The sequence below is a fragment of the Oryctolagus cuniculus genome, chromosome 12 (genome assembly GCF_964237555.1).
Source record: "Oryctolagus cuniculus chromosome 12, mOryCun1.1, whole genome shotgun sequence".
Taxonomy (NCBI): domain Eukaryota; kingdom Metazoa; phylum Chordata; class Mammalia; order Lagomorpha; family Leporidae; genus Oryctolagus; species Oryctolagus cuniculus.
The window spans coordinates 12,159,226-12,174,446 of NC_091443.1; the positions used below are offsets into that span (position 1 = coordinate 12,159,226).

At 52.5% G+C, this 15,221-nt stretch overlaps 1 protein-coding gene and 1 long non-coding RNA gene across 9 annotated transcripts in view; one reads left to right on the forward strand and one right to left on the reverse strand.

Moving 5' to 3' along the window:
* The window catches only part of TRPM1 (transient receptor potential cation channel subfamily M member 1), a 128,107-nt gene that overhangs the window by 87,913 nt on the left and 24,973 nt on the right, over positions 1-15,221 (reverse strand). For 2 of the 8 annotated variants that reach the window (XM_070053539.1, XM_017348354.3), the window contains exon 1: positions 2,464-2,596. The exons of 2 other annotated variants lie outside the window; for them this stretch is intronic. Coding sequence is in view for 4 of the 6 variants with exons in the window: in XM_070053535.1 (XP_069909636.1) it covers positions 1,759-2,018; positions 2,464-2,623 (420 nt within the window). In the remaining 2 variants the exon portion in view is untranslated. Of the gene's footprint in view, positions 1-1,758; positions 2,019-2,463; positions 2,698-15,221 lie in introns of those variants that run through there. 4 more of the 8 variants (XM_070053535.1, XM_070053536.1, XM_070053540.1 and 1 more) reach the window with 4 other exon arrangements.
* The window catches only part of LOC127486451 (uncharacterized), a 33,057-nt gene continuing 29,120 nt past the window's right edge, over positions 11,285-15,221 (forward strand). Inside the window, exon 1 of the long non-coding RNA XR_011380566.1 lies at positions 11,285-11,484. This is a non-coding gene — a long non-coding RNA (uncharacterized lncRNA). The remainder of the gene's footprint in view (positions 11,485-15,221) is intronic.

Here is a 15,221-nt window from a genome sequence, read left to right on the forward strand (position 1 = left end):
ATACAATTTAATTTAAAGTACAAATTAAATTGCTTTTAATGGTCAACTGTATTTTATTTCCACCATGAGTCTGTCTGCTCTATTTTATCAAACTATACAATTGTACATTTCAGAGTTGTTCTTTCCAAGGATAAGGATTGAGGTTCCAATTTGGTCACATTTGCAACTAATCCCTTAATTAAAACAAGCAAACAAAAAACAAAAAGAATCACCAGGGCATCATTTGTATGTAGTCAAGACGCTGAATTTTAACAAATTTTAAATCAAATAAAGCTGTACACCACCATAAGCCATCAATGTCCAACTTTAAACAGAGACATGATTCTTCAAAAGAAATAAAATTTTAAATATTAGGCTAAGCATTTGAAAGCAAAGTAGTCCCACTTCTTTCTCTGGAAGTTCTAAGATGTTGAATCCCATCCATCTCAAGGTTATGGAAGGCACTGGGGGGTCGGGTCCCCTTATTCCACTGGCTGAGAAGACTCCCATTTTCCCAGAATCCACACACACGAACATCCAAAGGACATTTTGCAAATCTTTTCAACCAAAGCAAAAGATAATTTTCTAAAAACATCAGTGCCCCAAGTAAGAGAATCTTATGTTGCTAGAAAATCCAATTTTCTCTCATTTAATTCCAGATGACAATGACTAGAAACTGAAAATGCCTTGCGTCATTCCATTTCTTGTTCTACTTATCAACTTTGCAAAGCAAATAAATGAGGTTGCAGAGAGCCAAACCAAATTCCAAACTTCTAGAAAAGAGCCAATAAAACGTAAACAATTCCAGCAAACACGTGCAACACGAGCCGATGTTTCCAATTACATTTTCTGGGGCCTCACACACACCCTGCAGAGAGCGGCTGACTTCCACTGCACCTATAATTGCAAACGCCATGCGTTAAAACCTCTGCTCGTTAGCTTGCAGAGGGAGAGCTGGGGAACACTAGCAGAGAAAACCCTTCCCCAAATCAAGCCTGCATTCTTCAAGCTCACTCCTAGACAGGCTGGGCTCCCTTCTTGATTCCTCCCTCAACGTTCCATTCAGAGCAAATGTGCCTCCTCGTCGCCATCACTCCCACTTCCTACCCCTCATCTACTCAAATCCAGAATCCCTGCAAACATTTGCCTTCTCTCTCACCTCCTCCATTATGCTAATTTTGCTACAGTTTTAAACAGTTTCTGGTAAAAAAAAAATGTATCTTACAGAAAATTATCGGGCCGGCACTGCAGCTCACTAGGATAATCCTCTGCCTTGTGGCACCGGCACACCGGGTTCTAGTCCCGGTAGGGGCGCTGGATTCTGTCCCGGTTGCCCCTCTTCCAGGCCAGCTCTCTGCTGTGGCCAGGGAGTGCAGTGGAGGATGGCCCAAGTGCTTGGGCCCTGCACCCCATGGGAGACCAGGAGAAGCACCTGGCTCCTGCCATCGGATCAGCGCAGTGCGCAGACCGCAGCGTGCCAGCCACAGGGGCCATTGCGGGGTGAACCAACGGAAAACGAAGACCTTTCTTTCTGTCTCTCTCTCTCACTGTCCACTCTGCCTGTCAAAAAAAAATAAAAGAAAAGAAAAAAGAAAAAAAAAAGAAAATTCTCATTATTGTTAGAAGAAGAAGGAGGTGGAGGGGAGGCGACGCACACAGGAATAAGCAGACACCACCCAGGCCCCCTTAACTCCTTAACTCGCCAATGAACTCCTCGCTTGTTTCCAGTGGCTAGTTCGTGTATCTTGAAGAACGTGACCATTCTGCACGCAGCCCTACCTTTCTCTCTGTCATGAAAAGAGTGATTGCATTGCCTTTCATCCTGCGGGTAGACCATGCTGGACATGACCAGGCCTCCATGTTGGACAGCTGGATGGTCCCCTGTGTTCCCGTGTAGTGAGCCACGCTGTGCACATTTTTGGCCAACTCCAGTGCTGTTTGCTTGGCACGGGTTCCTGGCTGTGGAACTACTGCACTTTGGCCCATGTTGCTGAACCACCTTGCAGAGTGAGAGGGAGGACGGATCTGGCCCTTCACAGCTGTGGGTAGCGTAGTCAATCTGTTCCTCAAGGCCTTAATTAATAGTTAGCTCATCGGCTGATAAAAGCTTCCCTGATAAACCCTGTGCCTCATAACCTTCAGTGTTGGGTGGGGGTGGGGGTAGGGGTCGGGGGTGATGTCTAAGGAAGATGCAGATGTCCCCAAGGTAAGGGAACGGGGATAAGTTGCTAAGAAATGACAAGGAGGCTGCACGCTGGGACTGGGGTTTCTGAGCAAATCCCAGTCATCTGGAAACTGGCCCTGAGGGCCGCTCAGAGCGAGGGCCCCCTGTGAGCAGCGGACAAGCCTGAGCGTGTGTCTGTGCTCCCCACGATTCCCCTGGGACCCTATTCAGCCAGCCTTAGCAGGAGAGAAGCAAGGGGCCCTGGGGGCGAGCCCTGCACCTGAGCTCACAGGCACGGGGCTCCCTGCACCTGAGCTTACCTGCCACAGCAGCAGCGGAGAGGGAAGGTTGCAGCCCTGCCTCCTCCAGCCTCCCGTAGCCGCCTTCCCGGGGCAGAGGCAGGACGCCGAGCGAGGGCTCCCCCTTTAAGAGGAGCTGTCCACATGAGGAGCATGTGATCGCTGGTGCCCAGGCCCTCATGATTCCTGTGAGACGATGGCCCCGTGACCTGACTCCCAGGCCAGCAAAGGAAACGAGGGCCCTGACTTCCAGGCTGCTCCACGTGGGAGCCCAGGACAGCAGCCTGGGGCCCCGGGAGAGGTGGGGGAGCTCAAGCCTGCTCTTTGAAGCGGGGCCCCCCTTGTCCCTCCCACCCAGCCAGGCCTTCCCCTGCTGCAAATGTCAGCCCGATTTGCATAATTGGGACAATTGCACATAATCCTTCAGAGGCCTCCCAGGCTCGCAGCGGCTGGCCCTGGGGAGCCGGGAGAGGGCGGCCCATGGCGCTAATTATCGAGAATCCTTTTCCAAATCGTCTGAGGTTGGGCCAGAGGTCAAGGTGAACCCGGCTGCAAAGGCGGCATGAGCCTCACATGACTCCTGCCCCTTCCCGTGCTTCTACTCCCCACCAGCCCCAGCAGTGGCCTGCCTGACTCCTACGCGCAGTCACCCCCCCACTGCCACGGTGGGAGTGTTCGGATGCGCTGTAACAATACGCAGGGTTACCCCAGCTTTCGGGGAGCCCGTCAGCCCAGCTGGAAAGCAAACAGCCAGGCCCTGCAAGGTCCCTCCATGGCAGCCAGAGGCACAGGCGGGCTGGATGCAAGGGCAGTTAGAGGCGTCCCCACTGTGCAGGTGATGACCCGAGGTTGCCGGGCGAGGACCTTGCCAGAGAGCTGTGAGGTGCAGCCGGACTCTCCCGTTCACCCTGCAGAGCCCTGGGGGGACAGCCTGAACCTGGGCCGCCTCTCCTGGCCCTCAAGTCTCAGGAGCTCACGCCTGCACCAAGGGGCTCAGGAAGTCCCTGAACTCCCATGGCAGATGCAGGCTGGGGCACCTACACCAGATCTTTCTCTTGGGAAGGAGGTCCACCCTTTCTTTTCATTGGCTTACCTCTGCCCTGCACCCACCAAACGTGGACAACTTTGTCCCAACAGAGTGGGCACAATATTTTGATTGAATAAAACACATTAATGTTTCACCTGCTTGTATCTACTTAAATTTTTCTTTTTTGAATCTGAGAGCAAGGTGCAGGGGTGGGCAGTGCAGGCGCAGTGGCAGCAGCCTGGCCCAGCCCCCAGGTTGGCCTTCTTGTCTACTGTGGTTGGTCCTGGAGGCCACAGGAGACCACAGCAGGAGACCCCACGGGCTAGAGGGACATGGCTCAGTGGCCCTAGTTCTGGCAACCGAGGTCAAGACAGAGTTTTGGAGGCAGGCATTCCAGGACCCTAGAAGCAGCAGGGAAGGCCTCTGGTGCAAGGGGAACCCTTGGCTGGCCCTGTGACGGCTGCGCAGCCTGGGAGCACAGTGGTCACTGCCAATGACCAGACCCATCCCAGCTGGCCCAGCCAGTGCTTCTCCACGCAGTGAGCCTCCCCACCCAACCTCTAGACAGATAAGCCCTTGCTCAGGGTCAGACGCCATGGGGAGAATGGGACTGCCAACCTTCCTCGGGAGGACACCCCCTCCTCACGGGAGCCAGCACAGTGATCCCCCAGCCGAGAGCTGCTGTGTCCCACACAGTGGCCACAAGCCCACGTGACCACGGACCACCGGGAACACAGCCAGACTGAGGCGTGCTCTGAGCATAAGACTGCCAAGACCGGTGACAAAATCTTACATTGGCTGCATATTGAGATATTTTAGTTGAATCAACTATGTTGTTAAATTTTTCACCTGCTTCTTTTTTACATAAAATTTCTATCCTTTGTTTCACTCCCTGAGTATCTGCTGGGGCTGGGCTGGGGCTGAGGCTGGGAGCCAGGAAATCAACACACGTCTCCTATGTGGGTGGCAAGAACGCGACCACTAGAGTGGCCTCCAGAGCCAGAAACAGATACTGAGCCCAGGTCCTCCAATATGGAATGTGGACGTCTTAATTGCTAGGCTAAACGTCTTCCCCTCTCTATGTATTTATTGTTATTTAAAAGCATGGTGTGCTCTGTGGCTTGCCTTATCTGTTTTCACTGAAATGCACTGAGCTGGAGCCGTGGTCTGCCCAGCCTGGGCGTGTGCTTGGGAACTGAGCCCATGGCAACCTCACCCAGCCTTGAAGGGGCGCATCCTGCCAGTCGTGGGTAGGAATGAGGACACGGAGGCTCGGAGGGACTGATGGTCAGCCTGTGGCCATGGCTGGCGAGGGATGTTGGCACTGGGACCTGTGCTGTCACTGGTGAGGGCTGGGGACCCCAGGGTCCTGGGTGGGTTCCCCTCAAGGCAGATGCCGAGACAAGTCATTGGTGGTGCGTCTCTTGCTCTGTCCCCCATGGCTCAAACCTCAGACGGCGAAGCCTGTTCCATCCAAGGTGGACTTCGCCGCCGCAGTCCCGGTGATGGAGTGTTCCCCCCTCGGCAACACCTCGGTGCCGGCTGCCTCTTTTCTGGATGTGTGCAGAGTCTGATGGTGACCTAGCTCCATCATATCGCCGGGGCTTGGAAAACAGCGATTTTCTAACTGGATGCTGTCCTCGTCCTGCTGTAGCTGGAATTCACCTGTAAGGAGACACTCGCCCCAGGCCGCTTTCCCCAGGAGAGGCAGGGAGAGGCCTCTGCTTCCAGCAGAGGGAGCACCTCCCTGGCATCACCCCGAGCCGACCAAGGCGCTGCTTCTCCCGGAGTGCCACTGTGAATTCATGGGCGCAAACGTGTCGGGCGCACCTCAACCCGCCACAGTCCCTTTCCTGCCTGCGGCTTGACTTGTCCCAGTGTCACCTGGGCCTCTGAATGCTTGTGACACCAGCCCAGGAGCTTCTTTGCCATCTGCAAGGAAAAGGTGTTTCCAGCTCATCTTGCACATCTCTCGCGCAGATCTGGGCTCAGCCAGTTCTCCAAACAGCCCTGGTTTGTTCAGTTGGAAATGGTTTTTTGGAAACCAGTATCTGCTTCAAAATGGAGCAGTTTCTAGGCCTTGTGAGTGGGCGGAATGGCGAAGTTGTGTGTGTGTGTGTGTGTGTGCATCTTGAAAGAAAATTCTTCACAAGTTCCAAGTTCCTGTTGACAGTTTCCAGTTCAGAGACTTGACTTCTCAGATGCTGTATTTGTGTCTCTTTTTACTTTTCGTGAAAGGTTCATCCTAATGACATTAACCAGATTCCGCCTTTGCCTTATTCTGGGTATGGTTTACAGTACTATACCAGTATTTCGCCAAGAATATGATCACTCAAAGAAGAGTAAAACATTATTTTGGCTGGCGCCACGGCTCACTAGGCTAATCCTCCGCCTTGCGGCGCCGGCACACCGGGTTCTAGTCCCGGTCGGGGCGCCGGATTCTGTCCCAGTTGCCCCTCTTCCAGGCCAGCCCTCTGCTGTGGCCAGGGAGTGCAGTGGAGGATGGCCCAGGTGCTTGGGCCCTGCACCCCATGGGAGACCAGGAAAAGCACCTGGCTCCTGGCTCCTGCCATCGGATCAGCGCGGTGCGCTGGCCGCAGCGTGCCGGCCGCGGCGGCCATTGGAAGGTGAACCAACGGCAAAGGAAGACCTTTCTCTCTGTCTCTCTCTCTCTCACTGTCCACTCTGCCTGTCAAAAAAAATTATTTTGTTCTTTTTGACTTTAGGTGTAACCTGTTAGGGTTTTTATTTTATTTGAGAGAGAGAGAGAGAGAGAGAGAGAGAGGAGAGACACAGAAAGACTGAGACAGAAGACTTCCCACCCCTTGGTTCACTCCCCAGATGCCCACAGCAGCCGGGCTGGACCAAAGGAAGCAAGAGCTGAGGACTGATCCAGTTCTCCTTCCATGGTGGCAGGGACCAACCACCTGAGCTGGAACTGGGAGCAGAGCTGGGACTGAAACCCAGGCAGTCTATGTGGGACGTGGGCATCCAACCTGCATCTTAACCACTGCCCCATTAGAGCTTTTAAATCACTTAAAATAATTCATCTCTGCATAGTTTTTCTGCAAACTTGATACACAGTAAGAGTCACTTGTTTAATTTTCCTTTCAGTTGTCAGGAATTGGTTTTTAAATGTTATGTGATTTGATGACTATGTAAAACATTTAAACAGAGTGTGGCCTGCAATTCTCCAACCCTGTTCCTCTCCCTACCCCTTCCTTCCCCACAAGTAAACCGTTCTTTCACTCATTATTTCCATTTTAAAACACACATGCATGTCTCCTTCCTCCTCTTACATAAACGAGAGCGGGCTTATACACCTGTCCCCACAGCGTCTCCACTTTTCCTGGAGATCTCCCTTCATCCTTTTTACAGCTGTGCAGCCCTGATCCTGGGGGACTGCGTGACAACGGATCCAATCCCCTGATACTTCCGAGTGTTTGTTACAAATGGCTCAGCAACAAAAAGCATTCGCTGGTCATCTTTAAGTGAGAGTCCCCAAAGTGAGACTGCTGGGATGAAGGGTGAGTGCACATGTGATTTTGCTAACTCTGATTGCAAAATTTCCCTCCATAGAGATTGTATCATTCTGCATTTCACCAGCATTCCCTGGGGGTTCCTGTTTCCCCGTCGCCTCACCAACAGAACATGGGGCTAAGTCTTCGGGTTTCAGTACATATTGTCAAGAACTGGAGTCTCCATATGGGTGGATATGCTCAAGGCATGGCTGTCATGCTCAGCATGGCTCAGAAATGATATCCAAGGGCTCTCACACACACAAGGTCAACTGTAGGAAGCATTCCAGTCAGACTTGCCAAGCAGAGGGAGAAGGCACAAAAGCAGAGAGATTTCTCAAAAGAAGAGGGAGGTGGCAGCAAACTGGGCATACAGGTTGGGTGGGAGTCCCTTGCAGGCTAGCAGATTCTGTGAGCAAGCACGGTTCCCAGGCTGGAGAGAAGTGACAGGTTGCAAAAGAGAAGCCAGACTAGGAACAGAGGGCAGGGTAGGCAAGACTTGGGGAAAGCGCAGGCTTGGGTTAGCATTGGCCAAGAAAAGGTTTGTGAATCTGAACCTGGAAGCCCTGATCTGAATACCTTCCTTTTTGAGGTAAGATTTGTATGACGCAAAAAATGCTACTGAGGGGCCAGCGCTGTGGCATAGTGGGTTAAGCCACCACCAGCATCCCATATGAGCACCGGTTCAAGACCTGGCTGTTCCACTTCTGATCCAGGTCTCTGCTGCGGCCTGGAAAAACAGTGGAAGATGGCCCAAGTGCTTGAGCCCCTGCAGCCACATGGAAGACCTGGAAGAAGCTCCTGGCTCCTGGCTTCAGATCGGCGCATCTCAGCCAACTAGGGAGTGAACCACCGGATGGAAGAGCTCTCTCTCTGTCTCTCTGTCTCTCTGCCTCTCTCTCTCTCTGCATAACTCTGACTTTCAAATAAATAAATAAATCTTGAAAGAAAGAGAGAGAGAAAGAGAGAAAAAAGGAAAGACAGATCTATTTCTCTCACTTGTTAAAAAAAATGCTGTTGCTCCTGGGATTGGCTGCAGAGATGAGCTATTTGCATATGCTTTAAAACAAACCAGTACTGACTCACAAATGACTCAACTGGTAGCATCTGCAAAATGAAGCAGAAGTGGTAGATTTAAAAATGTATATTTGCTTTGTAAATGGAACACGTATTTTATCAAACAATGCCTCAGTGAATGAAAAACACTAGAGGGTAATTTAAATCTTTGGTGTTGTTATAAAAGGCAATTGTAAGGATAAATAGGTGGGTACTAGATGAGGCAAAGATCAAGAACCTTTTTGCAAAGATTTGTTTATTTATTTGAAAGGGGGAGAGAGAGAGAGAGAGAGATCTTCCATCTGCTGGTTCACTCCCCAAATATCCACAACAGCCCGGCATAGGCCAGGCAGAAGCCAGGAGCCAGGAACTCCGCCCAGTCTCTCACATGGGTGGCAGCAACCTAAGTACTTGCACTCTGTCTTCTGGGTGCCTCAGCAGGGAGCTGGACCAGAAGCATGGAGTAGCTGGGACTCAAACCAGGGACTCCACTGTGGGATATGAGAGTCACAGTGGTGGCCTAACCAGCTGCACCATCACACTTGCCCCTATGAGTGCTTTGATTGCCTGAACTCTGCCTCCCTGTCTCCATTAACAAAAATAATAAATAAACAGAGTTTCCCCACGTGGGGGAAATCTTATCTTCAGACATTTGGGCCTTTGAAATTCCTGCCTTTTCTTCTGACAGGTGGAGGGTCTTCCTGGTGAACCTCACTTGCCAACTTGGCTAAAACACACCGGTCACCCTCCAAAAGATTCCCAGGCCCATCAATACTTTCACGCTGGCAGTGGCCTTTTCCTATCACGCTCCACATGGCCCCAGGCAGTGGGAGCCAGGACCCAGCCTGTGGGAACCCATCACGCGGGCATCCGGGGGGGAGCTGAACTCCCAGTCTGAGGGCAAAGCTTGCTTTCTCCGATTTCCCCCTCTTTTATCTTCCTCATTTCTTTGCTCTCCATCGGGTTGTGTTGCAACGCTGGCAGATGATGCGTGCTAGAATAACAAACACATGGGTGAGGAAGATCTGCCAAGCATTCAGTGCTTCTTGGCTTTCAAAATAATCTCTCCAATGACAGAAAGCCAGCGACTCTGCGGTGGAAATAATCCATTAGGCTAAAGCTTTGTCAAGGTTGTACAACATTGGGAGCATCAGCAACCAGCATGGCCAAGTGGCCTTGTTCTGGGTCCTTCTGTGAGGAAGGGTTGCAGCTGGCGCTTCTGGAAGTTCCAAGGAGAGACCATTATCTGCACTGGTTTCCCTTCTCACCAAATTCCTGACATCTCATTAATCCCCCACTCCACCAACCACAGGCAAGATGTCCCGGCGTGTCCCTGGAGTCCGAGGGAGTCTGAGTGCATGGAGGATTTGCAAATGCCAAGCACCATGGCTAACGCCTCTTAAATCTTCATGCTGCAGAGCTGGCGAATCTCCCAAAATGTGGCTCCAATTACATGGAAGTCAGCTTGACCTTGTCTTCCTTCAGGACGTCTGTGTTTCTGAGAAGCAGTCTGGGCAGGAACCATGGCAAGAGATCATCCTGCCTCCGTCTGAGTTCAAGCCTCTTTTGCGTGTAGCAGCTGAGTGCAGAAGGACAAGATGGTCGGAGGCAGCACCCTGACCAGGAGCCCGTGTGACTGCACCTGCTCAGAGAGCGCACTGGAGGTGCATAGAGCATGCGCGAGGCCCCCACACCCGGCCCACAGCTGGTATTTCTGCCCTGGTGCATGCGCCCGCCGAAGTCTCCAAGGCCATCGCCTAGCAGTTCCATCTCTTCGGCTGAGGCTTCATGGCTACTGAGACCTGGATTTCACCCAATTTGCTTACAAAATCTCACTGACGCTGTCACAAAAGTTCTGGGAAGGTGAAGGGTCTTCAAAAAGTTCACAGAAAACGTGAATCACGGGAAAACCATACAAGGATCTCAAAAGATTTTGCACCAACATAAACTGATCTCTCAATTCCATTTCCACAACTTTTTTTTTTCCTTGGAACTTGGGCATTCTCAAAAGCTGGTTCCAGAGCTGGTGTTGTGGCTTAACGGGCTAAGGCACTGTCTGCAGTGCCAGCATCCCAAATGGACACCGGTTCAAGTCCCAGCTGCTCCATTTCTGATCCAACTCCCTGTCTGGGAGGATGGCCCAGGTGCTTGGGCCCCTGCACCCACGTGGGAGACTCGGAAGAAGCTCCTGGCTCCTGGCTTCAGCCTGGCCCACCTCCTGCCATTGTGGCCATTGGGGGAGTGAACCAGTGGATGGAAGATTCCTATCTCTCTTTCTCTCTCTCTCTCTAACTTCTACCTTTCAAATAAATACAATAAAACTTCTTTTTAAAACAAAGCTAATTCCATATGAACTGTGTTGCCTGTTTTCTTTTTGGAGATTCACAATGCACAGCAGGGTAACCGAGCCTCTGAGAATCCCCCATGCTTCGCCCAACCCGGCATCCCCCTACTCATTTGCCCTGGACCCCCCTTTCCTTCTGAAGAAGCCCCACCCCCCAGCTCTCAGATCCACGGTGGCACCCAGCCCCTCCCCCCAGGTACCCACCAGCTTAACCACAGGAGGTGCTGGTGGCTGCTGGCTCCACCTGGGCTCCAGCTGCCTCCCGGAGGTCCCCTCTGAGGCCTGGGCCCACCCTCCCAGGCTCCTGGGGCAGAGGCCACCTCTGGCGACTGCCCAGTGTCCTGTGCTTTCGGAAGGGCAGGGTGAGCTCCAGGATGGGCCTGGGTGGCTCCTGCCCGCGCTGAGGTCTGCCGACGTCTCCTGCTGACCCCAGCCGGCTCCGGTGCCTGCTTCACGCCCCCCGCGGGCAGCATCCCCCCTCAGCAGGCCTCCCCTGGGCACCTCCCTGTGGCTGGGAATCGTGGGCCGGCCTGTGCCCTCTGCCAGACCGCAGCGTCCGGTGGACTCCGTTGTACCCTGCAGCCCTGAGCCCCACCGGCCCTCTGGAAACGGGCATTCAACAGAGCGCGTGCGCTGGACGGGCGATTCTGACACCTGCACCATCCCGCGGCTGCGCTCTGTGCTTCCTCCTTCCTGCCGCTCCGGCTCTTGGGGTCACCTGCCCGAGGCGCCTGGGTTCTGACATTGCCTTGGGGTTCTTGCTGGCCACAGCTGGCTTCCCAGCTCGTCGCCTTGCTCGGCTGTGGGCCACCTGGCTCTCTAGGGCCGGGCCCTGCTGACTCAGGCCTCTATGTCTGCGCTCCTGGTCCCCAGCCCTGGCTGGAAGTTCCTCCCCCTGGGCTTCCTGGTGCTGTGGGGCGGCCTCAGGCCTGCTGTCCAGTGAGGACGCCGGCCCCAGTCTGCAGGTTCAGTGCCATCGAAATTAACGCCTGGTTCGTGTCTGCGACTGACATTTCCAAAGCACAGACGGGCTGACAGTGCAGCCCCTGCCCACGCGGGAGAGCCATCCCCACCGCTCCCCCACGTCTCTGACCTCGGTAAGACCCGGTTTGGTTTATTTTGTCGGCGTTCATGATTTTGCTGCATTGCTACAGGCTCAGCCATAGAAATGTTTCCAAAGGGTCTGCTCCAGCCCTGGAGACCACAGCTGGTGCCGGGTCCTCCTAGGCCTGGGGAAGTGGGGAGTGGCCCGAGGGGAGGGGTGGGAAACTTTGGGGCCGGGCTAGCCTCTGACCTGGGAGTAGAGGACTGTGGGATGGGGAGCGGCAGGTGGCGTCTCGGTGACACAGATCGCCCTGAGGATGTCTTTACAACGACCTAACCCCTTCCTACTCTGCTGTTAGAATAGCTAACAGGAGCCGATGTTTTAAATACTCCTGCTAGCTTTTTTTATAGAACTTTATATTATTAAATTTCTGTTTTTTATATACTCCTCTACTCGTTTTTATAACGTCTTAGTGTGGTACAATGTGCCTAACATAAAATCTGCTATTTTAACTACTTTAAGTGGACAGTTCTGTGGCATTAAGTCCACTCAGAGTGTGGTGCAGTGGCCACTACTGTCCGTCCCCAGGACTTCTCACCACACCAGTCTGCAACTCTGCACTTTTTTTTTCTAACAAAAATAAAAAGATTTGTTTCATGTATTTGGAAAGCAGAGTGACAGAGAGAAGGGGGAAGACAGACAGAGATCCTTTATTCGTTGGTTCACTCCTCAAATGGCCACGACAGTCAGGCCTGGGTCAGGCCAAAGCCAGGAGCCTAGAACTCCTTCCAGGTCTCCCATGTGGGTGGCAGGGGCCCGAGCACTTGGGCCATCTTCTGCTGCCTTCCCAGGTGCATTAACACGGAGCTGGATGGGAAGTGGAGCAGCCACTCTAATATTTGATCCGGCATCATGGGCAGTGGCTGGACCTGCTGTGTCACAACGCTGGCCCACCTGTGCACCCTTGACCGCCAGCTCCTCATTCCCTGACAACCGCTGGTCCACTCTCTGACAGGTGAATTTAACTCCATCAGGATCGCACAAGTACAATCGTCAGAGATTTGTTCCTGCATGACTGGCTTATTTCACTCAAGGCTCATCCGAGGTGTAGCATGTGCTGGAATCTCCTGTACTCCGTCGTGTGCATGTCCACGCCATGTTTTGTGGATCCATTCATCTGTTGAAGGACATTTTGGTTGTTTGCATCTTTGGGCTGTTGTGAGTGGCACTGCCGTAAACACTGGTGTGCAGGCATCTGCCTGAGTCCCTGTGTCCAGTGCTTTTGTGTATATACCCAGGAGTGCAGCTGCTGGAACATTCGGTCATTTCATGGTCCTTTTTGAAGGGGCACTGACACCATTCTCCATGGTGGCTTCACTGTTCTGTGTCCTCACCACCAACGCACAAGGAAATGCACCGGTTTCTGTGCATCCTTGTCAACACGTGTGTGTGTGTATGGGGCAGGTGCTATAATGATCTCCATGTTACGTGTAAGACACAGGCCGGCACTGTGAGGCCAAGCAATTTGTTGAAGGCAACACCGTGATAGTCTCCAGCTCCAGAGCCGGAATGGGGGCTGTGCTCCCCACACTGCCCTCTGCTGGGCACACCAGCATGGTGCTGGGACTTAGCCTCATCACCAACCATGGCGGCCCCGATGGACGCGGAGCCTGGATGCTTATTGAGATGTTGGGGACAGGATCCTTTCCTGGGCTGGGGAGTTGCCTCTAAATGCTGAGCAGAATCCGGGGACCCTCAGGCCGTGGGGGGGGGGGCATGGGAACCTCCCTGTGCTTTGGAGGGGGACCTTGACGAGATGAAGGGAGTGAGGGTGAGTAGACCAACCTGCGCAGGAAGTAAGGTGATCCTAGTGTACGGCCATACCACCCTGAACGCCCGATCTCGTCTGAATTAAGGTGGTCCTAGCTGCTAAATCCTTGAAGTCCTTAAGAGGGAAAAAAAATACTCTCTGGAGGAAGGTAACATCCTTCCAAGCCTCAGATAATTTCTTCAGTTTTCCACATCCTTTGATGGCATGCGGGTAAAGACAGACACTTTGGACCCTGGGTCAGCCTGGGAAAGAACCAGAGGAAACAGAAAACGGAAGGCCCCAGGGGTTCCACATACTGCGCCAGACTTTAATGCAGCAATACTAAATGGCCAAGAAGATAGAAGCGAAGTGGAAACTTTTTTGCAGAAAGCAGAAGACTATAAAAGGTACAGCTTTGAGAAGTAGCCAACGGGAGATCCCAGCACTGAAAAACCCAGGACTTGAAGTTAAGGATTCAGTGGGTTGGATTCGCAACGCGTGAGACCAGTGGAAGAGACAGTTGGTGAATGGGAAGCCATGAGAGTGAATTGTCCAGAATAGAGTAGGAGAGAGAAAAGTAAGGAAAATGCAGAAGAGAAGGTAGAAGACATAGGGAATTCAGTGAAAAGGTCGACCAGTGTGTGTTTACGAGGAATAGAGAGAAAACGGGAGCAGAAACAACATCCGAAAAGATAATGGCTTAGGGGACTGGCGCTGTGGCACAGCAGGTAAGGCCACCACCTGGGTGCCAGCATCCTAGCTGGTTCCAGTCCTGGCTGCTCCACTTCTGATCCAGCTCCCTGCTAATGTGCCTGGGAAAGCAGTGGAAGATGGCCTAAGTGCTTGGACCCCTGCATGCACATGGAAGACCCAGAAGAAGCTCCTGGCTCTTGGCTTTGGATCGGCTCTGTTCCAGCTGTTTGGGCCATTTGGGGAGTGAACCACTGGATGGAAGATCTCTCTGTTGGCCTCTGCCTCTCTGTAACTTTGCCTTTCAAACAAATAAATCTTAAAAAATAAAAAGATATTGGCTTAGAATTTTCCCAACTGACAAAAAACATGAGTCTGCAAGTTAAAAATCCCAGTGAATTCCAAACACAGACAGAGAAATTTACATCTAGACAAATAATAATGAAAGAGCTGAAAAATAAAGAGAAAATTTTCAGAGCTGGTGGAGATAAAAGACTGCCTTCAGCAGAGCTCACAACTACTGAGAAGGCAGAGACAGTGCGAGCTGGAAGATCCTTCAACAGAGCACTCAGCCCTGAAAGGAAAAAACTGCCAACCTGGAATTTTATGCCTTGAAAAAATAGTCCTTCACAACAAAAGAGAAAAAAAGACATGCTTAGGCAACAATAGCTGTGCGTTCACCATAGACTCAAACTGTAAGAACTGCAGTGGGGGCCGGCGCCACGGCTCAGTAGGCTAATCCTCCGCCTTGCGGCGCCGGCACACCGGGTTCTAGTCCCGGTCGGGGCGCCGGATTCTGTCCTGGTTGCCCCTCTTCCAGGCCAGCTCTCTGCTGTGGCCAGGGAGTACAGTGGAGGATGGCCCAAGTGCTTGGGCCCTGCACCCCATGGAGACCAGGAGAAGCACCTGGCTCCTGGCTTCGGATCAGCGTGGTGCGCCGGCCGCAGCGCATCAGCTGCGGCAGCCATTGGAGGGTGAACCAATGGCAAAGGAAGACCTTTCTCTCTGTCTCTCTCTCTCTCTCACTGTCCACTCTGCCTGTAAAAAAAAAAAAAAAAAAAAAAGAACAAAAAGAACTTCAGTGGGTTTTCTTCACCCAGAAGCTGAAATGTCACAGATGAAGGCGTGGAGCAGGGCTCCGTTCTTTCCTGGGATGCCTGCTGGTCTGTCAGGTGCATTGTGCCCATGACACTAGGCTGTCCTGCCTACTGCTACTCTCTGGCTCATGTCTGAATTGTTTCTTCCACAAAGACCTGGGCTAAGCCTCCCACTGTGACACCAGCATCCCA